This window comes from Peromyscus californicus, unplaced genomic scaffold (assembly GCF_007827085.1).
Source record: "Peromyscus californicus insignis strain IS unplaced genomic scaffold, ASM782708v3 Scaffold_2__1_contigs__length_46816999, whole genome shotgun sequence".
NCBI classification, from domain to species: Eukaryota; Metazoa; Chordata; class Mammalia; order Rodentia; family Cricetidae; genus Peromyscus; species Peromyscus californicus.
The window spans coordinates 15,778,657-15,795,267 of NW_026294540.1; the positions used below are offsets into that span (position 1 = coordinate 15,778,657).

Sequence of the window (16,611 nt, forward strand, 5' to 3'; positions counted from 1 at the left end):
GAGCAATGATTAAGCAATGATTAGTCTTGGGAGTACGGCAGCCTTCACTAAACCTGGCCCGATACTGCCCTCTTCAGGGAGAAATGAGCACCGCTTCTCAGGACTGCCAATCTGGAAGCACTGGCCTGCCGTTGGGTCCCCTTTCCATTGTGTACACTGTTCTAGCCCCCCCCCCCATGCTTTGACTCAGTCCGTAAGTGAAATTTTGCTTTGATTTGTTTTCGAGACAGGGTCTCTCTATGTAGCTTTGGAGTTTGTCCTGGAACTCGGTCTGTAGATCAGGCTGGCCTCCAACTCAAGAGGTTCACCTGCCCCTGCCTCCTGAGTGCTGGGATCAAAGGCGTGCGCGATCACTGTCGGGCTGAACTTAATATATGAGTGCTCTATCTGCATGTTATGCCACAAGAGGGCATCAGATCCCACCCACTACAGACGGTTGTGGTGGTGGTGGCTGGGAATTGAACTAAGGACCTCTGGAAGAGCAGCCAGAGCTTTTAACCTCTGTAAACGTTTAAAAATGATGTTATGAACACTGATTAGAGCATGTATGTCTGTGAGAACATTGGGTCCCCTGGAACTGGAGTTTGGGTCCTCTGGAAGGGCAGCCAGTGTTCTTAACCGCTGAGCCATCTCTCCAGCCCCCTTAAGTGAACTCTTAAATAGTACCAAGTGTGAAGCCAAATCCTCTCTTCACATGCTGACATGCTTGCACTTGCTGGATTCTAAAGAACACAGTTCTTTAGAAATGTGACCCTGGCTTCCTTTGTTTTTTGAGAAAGTTTCGCCCCTTTGCACAAGATGAAAGCTGTTAGACCTGACAATACTGAGATTTGAAGTGAAAAATATACAAGATGGTATACAGGCCAGCTCTCTTGTCCCTGAGCTAGGACCTGTGTATGCATGAAGCTGAACACACACTGGAGTACGGACACTGGCTAAAAGCAAAGACAGCAGAGTTCTCACTATACACCAAACATAAACATTATGAGCAATAGGTCAGCCAGTGCTGACTGCTAGGCCTGAGAGGAGAGTTAGAGCCCTGGGTACCGGAGTGGAAAAATGGACTCCAATCTTCACACATGTGCAGGCACATGCCTACAAATTAGTGTAAAATTTTTTTTTCCTTTTACTATGGCAACCATTCTTGGGTTTTTTTAATTAATTAATTAATTAATTTTTCTATTATCAGCTTGATACAGTATGTATTCTTTTTTTTTTTAAAGATTTATTTATTTATTTATTATGTATACAGTGTTCTGTCTGCATGTATCTCTGCAGGCCAGAAGAGGGCACCAGATCTCATTACAAATGGTTGTGAGCCACCATGTGGTTGCTGGGAATTGAACTCAGGACCTCTGGAAGAGCAGCCAGTGCTCCTAACCGCTGAGCCATCTCTCCAGCCCCAGTATGTATTCTTATCTTAATAGTGAAATGTTTCATTGAGGCTTGCTCAGTAATTGAGTAAACCCGAAACTTATTATAAGCCACAGTCATCCTAGGGTCCCTCATGCTATATATATAGTCTCCATGGTACTGTGGGTTGTAGTCTGATTGTTCTTTATTTTATATCTAGAATCCACTTATGAATGAGTACATACCATGTTTGTCCTTCTGGGTTTGGGTTACCTCACTCAGGATGATTTTTTTTGAGTTCCATCCATTTGCCTGCAAATTTCATGCTTTCATTGTTTTTCTCTGCTGAGTAGTACTCCATTGTGTATATGTACCACATTTTCTTAATCCATTCTTCAGTTGACGGGCATCTAGGTTGTTTCCAGGTTCTGGCTATTACAAATAGTGCTGCTATGAACATAGTTGAGCATGTATCTTTGTGGTATGAATCAGCGTTCCTTGGGTATATGCCCAAGAGTGGTATGGCTGAGTCTTGAGGTAGTTCGATTCCTAATTTTCTGAGAAACCGCCATACTAAAACATTAGGAGGTAAATCCTCAATCTTTTTTTTTTTTTTCCCAGAGCTGAGGACCGAACCCAGGGCCTTGCACTTGCTAGCCAAGCGCTCTACCACTGAGCTAAATCCCCAACTCCCATTCTTGTTTTTTGAGACACATATTTCTCTGTGTAGCCCAGGCTGGCCTTGAACTTGGGATCTGCCTGACCCTGCTGGAATTAATGCTATGTGCCATTTTTAATTAAAAAAAAAAAGTTTCGCCTGCCTGCTGCCCAGAGGCCCCAAGAGGATATTGGATGCCCTAGAACTGGAGTTACGGAGGAGCTGCAATGTGGATGCTGGACATTGAACCTTGGTCCTCTGGGAAAGCAGCCAGTGGGCTTAACTGAGCCATTTCTCCAACTCCTAAACTTGCAGTTCTGACATTAGTTGAGGTTGAGGCAGGAACATGATGGCAAGCTCAAAGCTAGGCTGGACTATACCGTCAGCCAGGACTCAAATGAATAAAAAGGGTGAATTCTGCGCAGAGGCAGGCAGGCAGGCAGGCAGGCGCAGCGGCGGGCCGGGCGGCCGAGACACAGTTGCAATAAAGACCAGAAACTGAGCTATTACCCGCTGAAGAGTTAGTGAAAACAAGCTCTTAATCAAGAGCTTGGAACAGGGATGCTTTTAATCCCAACACCAGGGGAAGGAGCCATCTCCGTGGGACGGAACCAGAATGGATCTGAACACTCTGAGGCCAATCCAGGGCCCAGCGAAACCCAACAACTTGGAGGTGTTGATGAGACTACCCTGCTCAGCTGAAATCCATCCGGGAGAGGATTCAGAACCCTACAGTTTGAAGTCTGAGGAAACAAGATCAGCTGAGGAGTTGACGAATGAGCAAAACATGACCTGAGAACACAGAAGAAGGCCCGGCCCAGCCACAGAACCAGATCACCAGAATCGTAAGTATACACTTCACCAACTGGCAACAGGTAAGCCCCCATGTCCAGACCGACAGCCGACAGATCAGGTCTCTAGCCCCTAGGCCCTATCCATCGGAGTCCCAGAGACCAGACAGCTACCTCTCCCTGCTCCCCCACCAAAAAAAACAAAGAAACAAAAAACCTACGAACCTAACAACCACTGAAACCATAAGCACACCCTGCACCAACTGGGAACAACTGCTCCCAGAGACAGAACCCACTAACACTGATTGGACTAAGCTGCTCCCGGAAAACAGAGCCCAACAGCACCAGTTTAACCAAGAACTCCTAGTGAACCAAGACTAAAAACTAGAACAAGAGAGGCACCTTCAGACACAGACACCGCCTATACCGAGCAGAGGAAGAGATGAGTAGACGCCAGTGCAAAAATACAGGCAACAACATAAAGACCTATATGACAATATCAGAACCTAGTGATTCTACACCTGCAAGACCTGAACATACCAACGCAGAAGAAACAGAAGAAATCAATCCTAAAAATGACTTTAAGAAGATGATAGAGGCCCTTAAAGAAGAAATAAAAAATTCCCTTAAAGAGGAAATGAAAAATTCCCTTAAAGAAATGGAAGAAAAAACAAACAAAAAATTGGAAGAAATCAAAGAAAGCCAAGAAAAAGTAATTAAACAGATGAAAGAAACATTCCAAGATCTGAAAAATGAAATTGAGACAATAAAGAAAACACAAGCTGAGGGAATGCTAGAAATAGAAATCCTGACTAAACGAACAGGAACTACAGAAACAAGTATAACCAACCGAAAGCAAGAGATGGAACAGAGACTCTCTGACACTGAAGACACAATAGAGAAAATAGATTCGTCAGTCACAGGAAACACTAAAGACAAAAAAGTCGTAAGACAAAACGTCCAAGAAATTTGGGACACCATGAAAAGACCAAACCTAAGAATAATAGGGATAGAAGAAGGAGAAGAATACCAACTCAAAGGCACAGAAAATATATTCAACAAAATCATAGAAGAAAACTTTTCTTCAGGCAGTGGGACCAGGTCCTGTGCTCATTGCATGAGTTGGCTGTTTGAAACCTGGGGCCTATGCAGGGTTGCTTGGCTCGGCCTGGGAGGAGGGGACTGGACCTCCCTGGACTGAGTCTACCAGGTTGATCTCAGTCCGCGGGGGAGGCTTTGCCCTGGAGGAGGTGGGAATGGGGGGTGGGCTGGGGGGAAAGTGAGGGGAGCGGGAGGGGGGAGAACAAGGGAATCCGTGGCTGATATATAGAACTGAATTATATTGCAAAATAAAAAAAAAACAAAAACAAAAAAAACAACTTTCCTAACCTAAAGAAAGAAATACCTATGAAGATACAAGAAGCTTACAGAACACCAAATAGGCTGGATCCAAAAAAAAAAAGTCCCCTTGCCACATAATAATCAAAACACTAAACACACAGAACAAAGAAAAAATATTAAGAGCCGCAAAGGAAAAAGACCAAGTAACATATAAAGGCAGACCCATCAGAATAACACCAGACTTCTCAATAGAGACTATGAAAGCTAGAAGGTCCTGGACAAATGTTATACAGACACTAAGAGACCACGGATGCCAACCCAGACTACTATACCCAGCAAAACTCTCAATCACCATAGGCGGAGTAAACAAAATATTCCATGATAAAACCAGATTTAATCAATACCTGTCCATAAACCCAGCCCTACAGAAAGCACTAGAAGGGAAAATCCAACCCAAAGAAGCCAAACACATCCATGAAAACTCAGGCAATAGATAATCCCACACCAACAAACACCAAAGAAGGACAGCACAACACAACACAACCACAAGAAATAACAGAAATTAGCAATCACTGGTCATTAATATTCATCAATATCAATGGTCTCAACTCACCTATAAAAAGACACAGACTAACAGAATGGATAAGAAAACAGGATCCATCCATCTGCTGCATACAAGAAACACACCTTAACTTCAAAGACAGACACTACCTCAGAGTAAAGGGCTGGGAAAAGACTTTCCAATTAAATGGACCTAAGAAACAAGCTGGTCTAGCTAGCCTAATATCTACTAAAATAGACTTCAAACTAAAATCAATCGAAAGAGATCAGAATGGACATTACATATTTATCACAAGAAAAATCCACCAAGATGAAGTCTCGATTCTGAACATTTATGCCCCAAATACAAAAGCACCCACATTCATAAAAGAAACATTACTAAAGCTTAAAACGCACATAAAACCCCACACATTAGTAGTGGGAGATTTCAACACACCACTCTCACCGAAAGACAGATCTACCAGACTGAAACTTAACAAAGAAATAAAGGACCTAACAGATGTTATGACTCAAATGGACTTAATATATATCTACAGAACATTCCATCCTAACACAAAAGAATACACCTTCTTCTCAGCCCCCCATGGAACCTTCTCAAAAATTGACCACATGCTTGGTCACAAAACAAATCTCAATAGATACAAAAAAATTGGAATAACCTCCTGTATCTTATAGGACCACCATACCTTAAAGTTAGACTTCAACAACAATAAAAATTATAGAAAGCCTACAATCTCATGGAAACTGAATAATGTCCACCTGAAACATCAATGGGTCAAGGAAGAAATAAAGAAAGAAATTAAAGATTTCCTAGAATTCAATGTAAATGAAAGTACAACATACCCAAACTTATGGGACACTATGAAAGCAGTGCTAAGAGGAAAATTCATAGCTCTAAATGCACACATAGAGAAGATGGAGAAACCTCATACCAATGACTTAACAGCACAACTGAAAGCTCTAGATCAAAAAGAAACAAACTCACCCAGGAGAAATAGACGCCAGGGTATAATCAAATTGAGGGCTGAAATCAACAAAATAGAAAACAAGAGAACAATACAAAAAATCAATGAAACCAAGAGTTGGTTCTTTGAGAAAAATCAACAAGATAGACAAACCCCTAGCCAAATTAACCAAAAGATGAAGCGAGAGCACCCAAATTAACAAAATCAGAAATGAAAAGGGAGATGTAACAACAGACAATGAGGAAATCCAGAGAATCATTAGGTCATACTTCAAAAACCTGTACTCCACAAAAATGGAAAATCTGGAAGAAATGGACAATTTTCTGGATAAATACCACATACCAAAATTAAATCAAGAACAGATAAACCATTTCAATAGACCAATAGCCCCTAAAGAAATAGAAACAGTCATCAAAAGTCTCCCAACCAAAAAAAGCCCAGGACCAGATGGTTTCAGTGCAGAATTCTACCAGACTTTCAAAGAACTGATACCAATACTCTTCAAATTGTCCCACATAATAGAAACAGAAGGAACACTACCAAACTCTTTTTATGAGGCTACAATCACCCTGATACCCAGACCACACAATACATCTACTAACCAAATATCAATCATCTATTCGTCCAGTTAACCATCTGTACCAGTTCTTTTCTCTTCATGCCTGTGACCAGAACCAGCCGAAGTGAGGAGCCTTTATTTTGGATCCAGTTTCCAGGCTCCAGTCAATTAGGCAGGGAAAGCATGGAGACAGTGGTGGTAGCTGGAGGCTGCCAGTTCGACCCACAGTGGGTTGGGAAGCAGACAGAGGGGGATGATGGTATGTTAAACTCTCTCCTTTCTCTCTTTCTATTCAGTCTAAGATTCCAGCTCATGAGATGGTGACATCCATATTCAGGGCAGGTCTTTCTTCCCCAGTTCATCTTCTCTGGAAGCAGCCTTAAGCAGCCTTACAGTATACACTAAGGTCCCCTCACTAATGCCATAGCTACATTTTTTTTTTAATTTAAAATTTTTTATTTATTATACATACAGTGTTGTGTCTACATGTGTCCTTGTAAGCCAGAAGAGGGCACCAGATCCATTACAGGTGGTTGTGAGACACCATGTGGTTGCTGGGAATTGAACTCAGGACCTCTGGAAGAGCAGCCAGTGCTCTTAACCACTGAGCCATCTCTCCAGCCCCATTTTCTTTTTTAAGGAAGGGTCTCATGTAACCCAGGTTGACCTTGAACATTCTACATAGCTGAGGATGACCTTAAAACTCCTGATCTTAAACTGATAAGAACAGACGGTGGTAGGGCTGGAGAGATGGCTCAGAGGTTAAGAACACTGCTTGCCCTTCCAAAGGTCCTGAGTTCAATTCCCAGCAACCACATGGTGGCTCACAACCATCTGTAATGAGATCTGGTGCCCTCTTCTGGCCTGCAGGGATACGTGCAGACAGAACACTGTATATGTAATAAATAAATAAATCTTTAAAAAAAAAAAAAAAAAAAAAGAACAGACGGTGGTGGCGCACGCCTTTAATCCCAGCACTCGGGAGGCAGAGCCAGGCGGATCTCTGTGAGTTCGAGGCCAGCCTGGACTACCAAGTGAGTTCCAGGAAAGGCGCAAAGCTACACAGAGAAACCCTGTCTGGAAAAACCAAAAAAAAAAAACAAACAAACAAACAAAAAAAAAACTCCTGATCTTCCTGTCCCTACCTCAGGAGCACAGGGGTGACAGGTTTGTGCCACCATGCCTAGTTTATGTGGTGCTGGGGTTAAATCCAGGGCTTGTGCACACTAGGCCACATCTCCAGCCCCTCTACATGTTTATAAATCCAATAAGATGGAAATTAATACCATGCTAGGAACTGTAGATTTTTGTTGACCTATGCAGGTCTGTCTTCGAGGAGACCCTGGATTTGAGGACCTTAAAGAATGGGGCAGACCAGAGTCTAATACATAGACAACCTACCTTGAGTTTCAGTGTGTTTTCATATATGCATGTAACAAAGAAAGGGATGATCCAAGAAGGTTGAGATCAGAAAAACATGTCAATAAACACCAGTAAGCACATACAAAATATTAACAAGAGCAGCCTTTCCCCAGAGCTTTCTCAGAATAGACCACTTTAAACACAATTGCCTGGCATGTACTATAGATTATATCTGGGAAAACATGAAATCAAGGCAGAGGCCATAGCCAGATTCAGGGCGCACTGTGGACAGCACTCAGCATGTCCTTTTGCTGGATGGGGTTCTATAGCTCTGTTCTGACATCCAACAAGAATAAACATGTCTTATAAATTGAATGTAAATGTTTGTGCACGAGGCATGAAATCGAGTCCAAGAACAATTCAGGGAACAAAATATGCCTGAGGTAAAAGGCCCTCTACCTTTTTTCCTGGCCTCTCTCTCACAGTTCCCCAAGGCATGCTTCACCATGGGTCATTCTTTTGACCTTGTTCTGACAAGTAACCATTCTGTCTGTCTTATTACCTACTTTCCATCTATCTATCTATCTATCTATCTATCTATCTATCTATCTATCTATCTATCATCTACTTATCAATCTATCAGCCAATTTACCTAGTTCTTATCCTATCCATCCATTTATTTGTCTGAATCCTTAGAGAGTGGAGTACAAACCTCACTTTTTTCTTTGAGGTGCTGGGGATGGAACCCAGGGCCTTGCACATGCTAAACAAATGTTCTCCAAACAAACTGTAACCCCAGGCCTCAAACCTCACACACAGTTCTGGGTGTCAGCTTGCCGCCCCACAACGTGCAGCCATGACACTATTATCTAACTGAATTCTAGAACTCGTGTGTGTGTGTGTGTGTGTGTGTGTGTGTGTGTGTGTGTGTGTGTGTGTGTGCAGGCCTGTGTATGCTATGGCACAGGTGTGGAAGTCAGTTCTCTCTTTCTACTATGTGGGTCCTGGGAATTGAACTCATGTTGTTAGGCCTGGCTGCAATTGCTTCTCATTGGCCCTCAATTTTTCTTTAAAAAAAAAAAAACCAGAACAGGCCGGGCAGTGGTGGCACCCTGTTTGGTGGTGGCACCAAAACAACAACAAAAAAACAACCAACCAAAGAACAGAACAGTTCACAGGCACCCTGTCACCTACAGGCACCCTGCTGACTAATAGCCCACCAGAATACCTTACTGTCTCTGAGTCAGGGCAGGTTCAGCACCTGTCCCTTCCCCTAGTCTCCTGGCTCCCAGAACCCTGCTCCTGCCCCTGACCTCCACTCTTGGCTGCTCTGAGTCAATGTGAGCCAGTGTCTGTGAGTGTCATGGTGTCACACCTCTAATCCCGCCTTGGGTGTTAGGACCGGCTCTGATATCAAGACTGCTGTCAGGACGCTCAGTGCCTGAGGGGTCCGAGGTCCTTCACCCTTTAATCTTGCTATTCTCTGGAGCTCTTGGGGTGGCTGGGGAGGTTCTCTAGCCTTAGCTCTGCTTTCTTCCCTGTCCCCAACCACCTCTGCCTGCTGTCTGTCATCTCTGCCCTCGATGCCCCCTGGGACTCCTCCACCATCCCATCCTGCCACTCTGTGGCCCCTTTAACATTTCCTCTCCCCGTTACCAATTCAGCACAGTTTCCTACTGATGAAGACTTAACAAAGTGAAGAAACAGGGCAAGACTGCAGAGAGTAGCTTTTTCATTGGTCCTAAAGTTGCGCCATCAAGGGAAGCATGGGGGAAATCTCCAGGCTGACTCCAAAAGTGGGTTAAATGGCCAATTTACCGAGCCAGAAAGGAGTTTGCTTAAGATGTTACACTAACTCCAGGCATCAGCTGAAAACCGCCCCCCCCCCCCCCCCAGAGGACACACTCCCTCTCTAACCTGTGTGTAGACTTTTTTTTTTTTTTTGGTTTTTCAAGACAGGGTTTCTCTATGTACCTTTGCACCTTTCCTGGAACTCACTTTGTAGACCAGGCTGGCTTCGAACTCACAGAGATCTGTCCTATACAATTGTGCTTCCGATGGTGGTTAGAAATCTCAGGCAGAGTGCCTCTGTGGCCTAGGCAGGCGTCTCCATGATGGGTAGGTGACCTGCTGACGTCCCACAAAATCTAAGTCAGAGGCTCATTTTTTAGTAAAAGGGGGACCTATAGGCCCTGGCCCGTTTTGGGTAACTGTTGCCTTGCTTGCTGACCTTGACCTTGATAGCCTCTCTATGCTAATTCCTTGCTGGTTTCCACCCTCCTGAATGCTTAAGGGAAGTTCCTTGTCTGCCTATCCTGCATAAAGGGCGTTAACAGCTTAGATGCAAGATTGTAAAACATCAGTAGCGAACTTCTGGGGTTCTCCCATTGTGCTGTAAGCCTGTATTTAAGACCTCTTCCACCCTTCAATAAACAGCATTTGGCATTAAATAAAAAATTTTAAAAAAAGTAAAAAAAAAAAGAAATGGAAAAAAAAAGAGTGAATTCTAACTCCACGGCAGAATGTGTGCTTACATGGCTAAGGCTTGGTTGTTTCATTATTCCTCAACATTGGAAAAAAAAAAGTCACATATCCCACTGTGTCTATCCTGTCTACTGTAATTTCTGGTACTCAGTAGTGTCAGGAATTTGAGGCCAACCTGTGCTTCTAAGAAACCTGGTCTCAAACTGGGGGGTTGGGGGGTGGGGTGTGTAACAAGAGAAAATGAGAAAGTGAAGGTGCTGGAGATTAGGGCAAAATATACAAAAAAAAAAGGGGTCATCAGATGATACTGCTGCCCATGTCATTATAATGTTGACCAAACAGCTCCAACCTGTAACAAACAACTGGGGGAAAAAAGCAAGCTGTGAGCATTTCCCCAAAATCCATGGTTGTCTTCAGAGGACACCAGCACCTTCCTCATAGAACAGGAAAAAATTTATGATTATATATACCTATTATATTATATAATATTACAGATATATATATCTGAAAATGTCGTCATGATACAGACATCTACTTATACTGAACAGCAAATTCTACAAATCAGAAAAGCTCAAGGGAAAATATACAGTATAGTTCTATTTACCAACTTAAGAAAATGTCGTTTTCATTATTTTACCCACAAACCATAATGACATCTTCATCTTCTCTCATCACTTTGAAATGCTTTTCCTTAAAGAACAAAACACTGTGGGGGTGGGCCATTGAGACAGTTCAGCACACACCAAGTAGTTTCATCAGAGGATTTCTAACCTCCACAGGTGTGGTACAATTACTCAAGATGCTGAGCTTGACCTAGGGAAAAAGTTTTCAGCTTCAGTTTTAATTGATTTTTATCTTTAGGTGAGGTATATGCACTTTCAGTGGAGGTCCATGGTAAACCTAGAGGCATTATGTGTGGGTGCTGTTAGGAACCAAATGTGGGTCCTCTTAAGACCCCCAGCCTACCGGGCAGTGGTGGCGCACACCTTTAATCCCAGCACTTGTGAAGCAGAAGCAGGCGGTTCTCTGTTAAGTTGGAGGCCAGCCTGGTCTACAAAGTGAGTTCCAGGACAGGCACCAAAACTACAGAGAAACCCTGTCTCGAAAAATCAAAACAAAAACAAACAAAAAAAAAACCCACAAAAAAACCCACAAATTGTTCCTCTTGTAGAGGACGAAGCTCAGTTGCCAGCACTCACTCATATGGTGGCTCATCAACATCTGAACTCCATATTAAATACCCTTTTCTAACACTGAGCACATAAACCACATATAATACCCACACAACTGTAATACATCTTTAACATATACTGATGACATAAACTTGATAGCCTACACATTCCAGTATCAGGAACCAAGTAATCAAAGCCAAAACAAGATCAGAACTTTGGGAATGCAAGAATTTTATTCAAAGTGCAATGGAACCTGTTAACAGCTTAAGAGACAGGGGGAAACTAAGACACCTCCCCTCAAGCCCAAGAACAAGCACAAGGAGGGCTCTTTCTAGACACTGTAGTGAGAAAGGTGCGTCCATCTTCCTGTCTGACTTTCTTGGTGGCACTGGGCTCCACCTCCAGGGTGATGGTCTTGCCTGTCAGGGTCTTCACAAAGATCTGCATACCACCCCTGAGTCGAAGGACCAGGTGCAGGGTGGACTCTTTCTGGATGTTGTAGTCAGACAGGGTGCGGCCATCTTCCAGCTGCTTGCCTGCAAAGATCAGCCTCTGCTGGTCAGGGGGGATGCCCTCTTTGTCCTGGATCTTTGCCTTGACATTCTCGATGGTGTCACTGGGCTCGACCTCCAGGGTGATGGTCTTGCCTGTCAGGGTCTTCACAAAGATCTGCATACCACCCCTGAGACGGAGGACCAGGTGCAGGGTGGACTCTTTCTGGATGTTGTAGTCAGACAGGGTGCGGCCATCTTCCAGCTGCTTGCCTGCAAAGATCAGCCTCTGCTGGTCAGGGGGGATGCCCTCTTTGTCCTGGATCTTTGCCTTGACATTCTCGATGGTGTCACTGGGCTCGACCTCCAGAGTGATGGTCTTGCCTGTCAGGGTCTTCACAAAGATCTGCATACCACCCCTGAGTCGCAGGACCAGGTGCAGGGTGGATTCTTTCTGGATGTTGTAGTCAGACAGGGTGCGGCCATCTTCCAGCTGCTTGCCTGCAAAGATCAGCCTCTGCTGGTCAGGGGGGATGCCTTCTTTGTCCTGGATCTTTGCCTTGACATTCTCGATGGTGTCACTGGGCTCGACCTCCAGAGTGATGGTCTTGCCTGTCAGGGTCTTCACAAAGATCTGCATACCACCCCTGAGTCGCAGGACCAGGTGCAGGGTGGATTCTTTCTGGATGTTGTAGTCAGACAGGGTGCGGCCATCTTCCAGCTGCTTGCCTGCAAAGATCAGCCTCTGCTGGTCAGGGGGGATGCCCTCTTTGTCCTGGATCTTTGCCTTGACATTCTCGATGGTGTCACTGGGCTCGACCTCCAGGGTGATGGTCTTGCCTGTCAGGGTCTTCACAAAGATCTGCATACCACCCCTGAGACGGAGGACCAGGTGCAGGGTGGATTCTTTCTGGATGTTGTAGTCAGACAGGGTGCGGCCATCTTCCAGCTGCTTGCCTGCAAAGATCAACCTCTGCTGGTCAGGGGGGATGCCCTCTTTGTCTTGGATCTTTGCCTTGACATTCTCAATGGTGTCACTGGGCTCGACCTCCAGGGTGATGGTCTTGCCTGTCAGGGTCTTCACAAAGATCTGCATACCACCCCTGAGACGGAGGACCAGGTGCAGGGTGGACTCTTTCTGGATGTTGTAGTCAGACAGGGTGCGGCCATCTTCCAGCTGCTTGCCTGCAAAGATCAGCCTCTGCTGGTCAGGGGGGATGCCCTCTTTGTCCTGGATCTTTGCCTTGACATTCTCGATGGTGTCACTGGGCTCGACCTCCAGAGTGATGGTCTTGCCTGTCAGGGTCTTCACAAAGATCTGCATACCACCCCTGAGTCGCAGGACCAGGTGCAGGGTGGATTCTTTCTGGATGTTGTAGTCAGACAGGGTGCGGCCATCTTCCAGCTGCTTGCCTGCAAAGATCAGCCTCTGCTGGTCAGGGGGGATGCCTTCTTTGTCCTGGATCTTTGCCTTGACATTCTCGATGGTGTCACTGGGCTCGACCTCCAGAGTGATGGTCTTGCCTGTCAGGGTCTTCACAAAGATCTGCATACCACCCCTGAGTCGCAGGACCAGGTGCAGGGTGGATTCTTTCTGGATGTTGTAGTCAGACAGGGTGCGGCCATCTTCCAGCTGCTTGCCTGCAAAGATCAGCCTCTGCTGGTCAGGGGGGATGCCCTCTTTGTCCTGGATCTTTGCCTTGACATTCTCGATGGTGTCACTGGGCTCGACCTCCAGGGTGATGGTCTTGCCTGTCAGGGTCTTCACAAAGATCTGCATACCACCCCTGAGTCGAAGGACCAGGTGCAGGGTGGACTCTTTCTGGATGTTGTAGTCAGACAGGGTGCGGCCATCTTCCAGCTGCTTGCCTGCAAAGATCAGCCTCTGCTGGTCAGGGGGGATGCCTTCTTTGTCCTGGATCTTTGCCTTGACATTCTCGATGGTGTCACTGGGCTCGACCTCTAGGGTGATGGTCTTACCAGTTAAGGTTTTCACGAAGATCTGCATTGTCTGTCACACACACACAGGGAAAAACAAAAAGTCAGGAATGACACATTTGGAATGACACATTTGTTAGTGGTACGGCACTAACAGTTGCATCCCATTGAAATTGATGCCAGCTTAGTCCACATAGCTACATTCTAGCTACATAGACCATTTCAAAAATTTTTTTCTTAATTAAACAAAAAACAAAACCACAAAAAACCTAAAACAATACTTCAAATAAGCCAGGAAACCTATTAAGGAGTAATAGACGTGTTGGTGCACTCCTGTAATCCCAGCACTGGGAGGCAGAGGCTGGCCAATTTCTGTGAGTTCAAGGTCAGCGTGGTCTTCCAGAATATGTAGGGCTACACAAAGGAACCCTGTCTTGAAAAATAAATCAACAAAGACACAGACATGGTGAGCCCTGTCTGTATCACCAACTTGGCAGGATGGAGACTTCAGTACCAATGGCTGGAAGTCATTTCCTGGCTATTTGCATAGTTTGGAGGAAAGCCTGAACCACATTCACACCTGTGGCCAATGGGAGGATCCACCCCAAATAGGCATGAAATCAGATCCAGTATGGTCTACATAGCCAGCAACAAATACAGACTGCCTAAAAACCTGAGGTCTGAGCCTGTGAACACCTTTATTCTCCTCAGTAAGGAGACTTGGACAAGGACATCTCTTGAGTTGGGAGGACAGCCCAGAGAACTTATATCTCAACCCTCCTGCCCCCCAAAAGAACAAACTTGGGTCAGAATACACGCCATGGACAAAAACAGTTAAGAAAAAAAAGAGACCCACAAGGGAGTAACCCCAATAGCTCAAACCTGAATACCAGGATTGAAACTGCAGAAACCCGAGACTATTATAAAGTCTGGGGTGATAGCACAGGCCATGAATCCCTTCCCGTGGGTGGTAGAGGCCCGGGTTCTGACAGTTTAAGGACACCCTGGCTTAACGTTCCAGGCCCGCCATGGCTAGGCAGCGAGATTCTCTCAAAACCAAACAGGACAAGAAACGAGAAACTCAATCGAGGGCTCACTTTTTTCCCCCCCCTCTCTGGATTTCCGGTTCCTGTCCACTCGGGAGAGGCTGGCTACCCGAGGCCGAGTCCCAAACCCTGTCCTACAACGGAGGGAAAGCTACAGTTCAGGGAAACGGCCTCACCTCGCATTGTGAGCCCATAGAAACCGCGACGTCACGGGTGCCGGAGGCCGGGGTGAACCGCCACCTACCGCCGCCCCCCCCCCACGTCGCCATCGCACTTCCGTCTTTAGCAACGGGTGAAAAAAAAAAAAAAAAACCGACCGATCTCCCCCCACCCCGCACAGCTCTCCCATCATAGGCACCTGTGGCCCGCAACCCGCCCAAGAGAAATCAATAGTAAAGGGTTAGTGCCGGCAAGTTCCCGGGTGAACCGGCGGCCGCGGCCCCTGCTTCCCACAACGTCGTCCAGCATCAGGGCCGCGCGTCTTCCCCTTTAGGCTTCCCCTTGGCCGCCATCTTGCCTGCCGCCCCGGTCCTCCGCCTCGCCCCTCCCTCGCGGGCCACGGAAACGGAACGTCCAGGCCCGCGGGTTTGTCCCTCGCCCCCTTCCCAGCCAATCACCACCACCCCCAAACCCCGGCCCGGTGCGGCGGGGTGGCTCCTCACCAGCGGTGGTGGCGGCGGCGGCGGCAGCAGTCCACACGGAGAGAAGCAGCGACGGAACTCTAGGTCTCGACGGAACTAGCTGCGGCCCCGCCGGGCGTCGCCTTATATAACCCTCGGAAGCCCCGCCCTCCCCCGAGATCCCTCCGCGGAAATGCGGCCGAGGGGACTACTTCCCAAGGCTCTTCCTGTCTCTGCAGCGGAAGCCACGGACCAGGGCCAGCAAGGTCACCTCAGGGTCTCTTCGTGTGTGGAGCCCAGAGAGTGCAGGGGCTTTGGGTTTCCGGGAAGGGCTTGCGACCTTGGGCGGACCCGCGGAGGGATCAGCGTGTGCGACGCGTCATCGAGCCAACGGCGTGGTCGGCGCGAGAACCCGGCTCGGATCAGCGCGGCAGGAGCGGAGCTCGGCGCAGGCGCAGTGCGGCTCCGCGCCCGAGACACCCACCCGCTAACCCTGTCTTGGGGGTCCCTGGCCCTCTGTGCGTTCTGGGGACCCAGGGCTTTGGCTCGTGTCACGCTGGGGTCCCTTTGGCGGCCTCGCCTCCTCAGCCCCCACAGTCCCGGCCGGTCCCTGACCCAGCCCTCACCTCCCTGGCACCGTGACAAGGTGAATGACTCTGCAAATCTCGTAACAAGGGGAACAAATAAAAAAGGCTTTTAAAATAAATTTTTTTAAAAAAATTATAAAGGGACCCGGTCTCTCCCTAATTTTGCAAAATGAATCTGAATTCGTTAGAGGCAGAAAATCCACACAGCTCTTGAAAACTGTCGGCAGTAGACCTGAAACCCAACAGAACTAGATCTTTCCAGGCTGTTCTTTCAGCCTGTTTACATTTGGTGCCCTTGGATTCAAGAAGGTTCTATGTGATTGTCACTAAGGAAACATCAAGTTTTCAAAATTTTGTTCATATTTAGCTACCTAAGAGATGGAACCCATTGAGGCCCTAGATTTATTTAATTTTATTTTATTTTTTTGTTGTTGTTTGTTGAGACAGGATCTCATTAAGTTGCTCTGGCTGCCCTGGAACAAGGCATGTAGCCTAGACTGGCCTCAGATTTACTGAAATCCTCCTGCCTCTCTGCCTCTCAAGTGCTGGGATCAAGGTGTGTGTCACCACACGAAGCCTAAGCCCCAGATTTTTAATTGAAATCTCCGGTCATTTTCCAGTAAGCTCCATCGATTCCCTAGCCCCTTAATTAATTAAATAAGATGTAAAGGTAATAATTGCAC

The 16,611-nt window shown here is 46.4% G+C and overlaps 1 protein-coding gene across 1 annotated transcript; it reads right to left on the bottom strand.

The window, feature by feature from the left end:
- Positions 1-11,460: 11,460 nt before the first annotated feature.
- Ubc (ubiquitin C) lies at positions 11,461-15,005 on the bottom strand. The gene is made up of 2 exons (XM_052755482.1): positions 14,898-15,005; positions 11,461-13,748 (listed from the first exon to the last, which is right to left on the bottom strand). Exons 1-2 carry the CDS (start codon positions 14,988-14,990, stop codon positions 11,544-11,546), a joined length of 2,298 nt encoding a protein of 765 aa, XP_052611442.1. The 5' UTR covers positions 14,991-15,005; the 3' UTR covers positions 11,461-11,543.
- Between the last annotated feature and the right edge of the window lie 1,606 nt (positions 15,006-16,611).

What these genes read in the sequence shown, in the direction of transcription:
- Ubc (XM_052755482.1), bottom strand. Translation starts at nt 14,990, where the DNA reads ATGGCGACGTGGGGGGGGGGCGGCGGTAGGTGGCGGTTCACCCCGGCC. An exon ending in CTATGGGCTCACAATGCGAG is followed by an intron (nt 13,749 to 14,897) that starts GTGAGGCCGTTT and finishes TGTGTGTGACAG; the next exon opens with ACAATGCAGATCTTCGTGAA.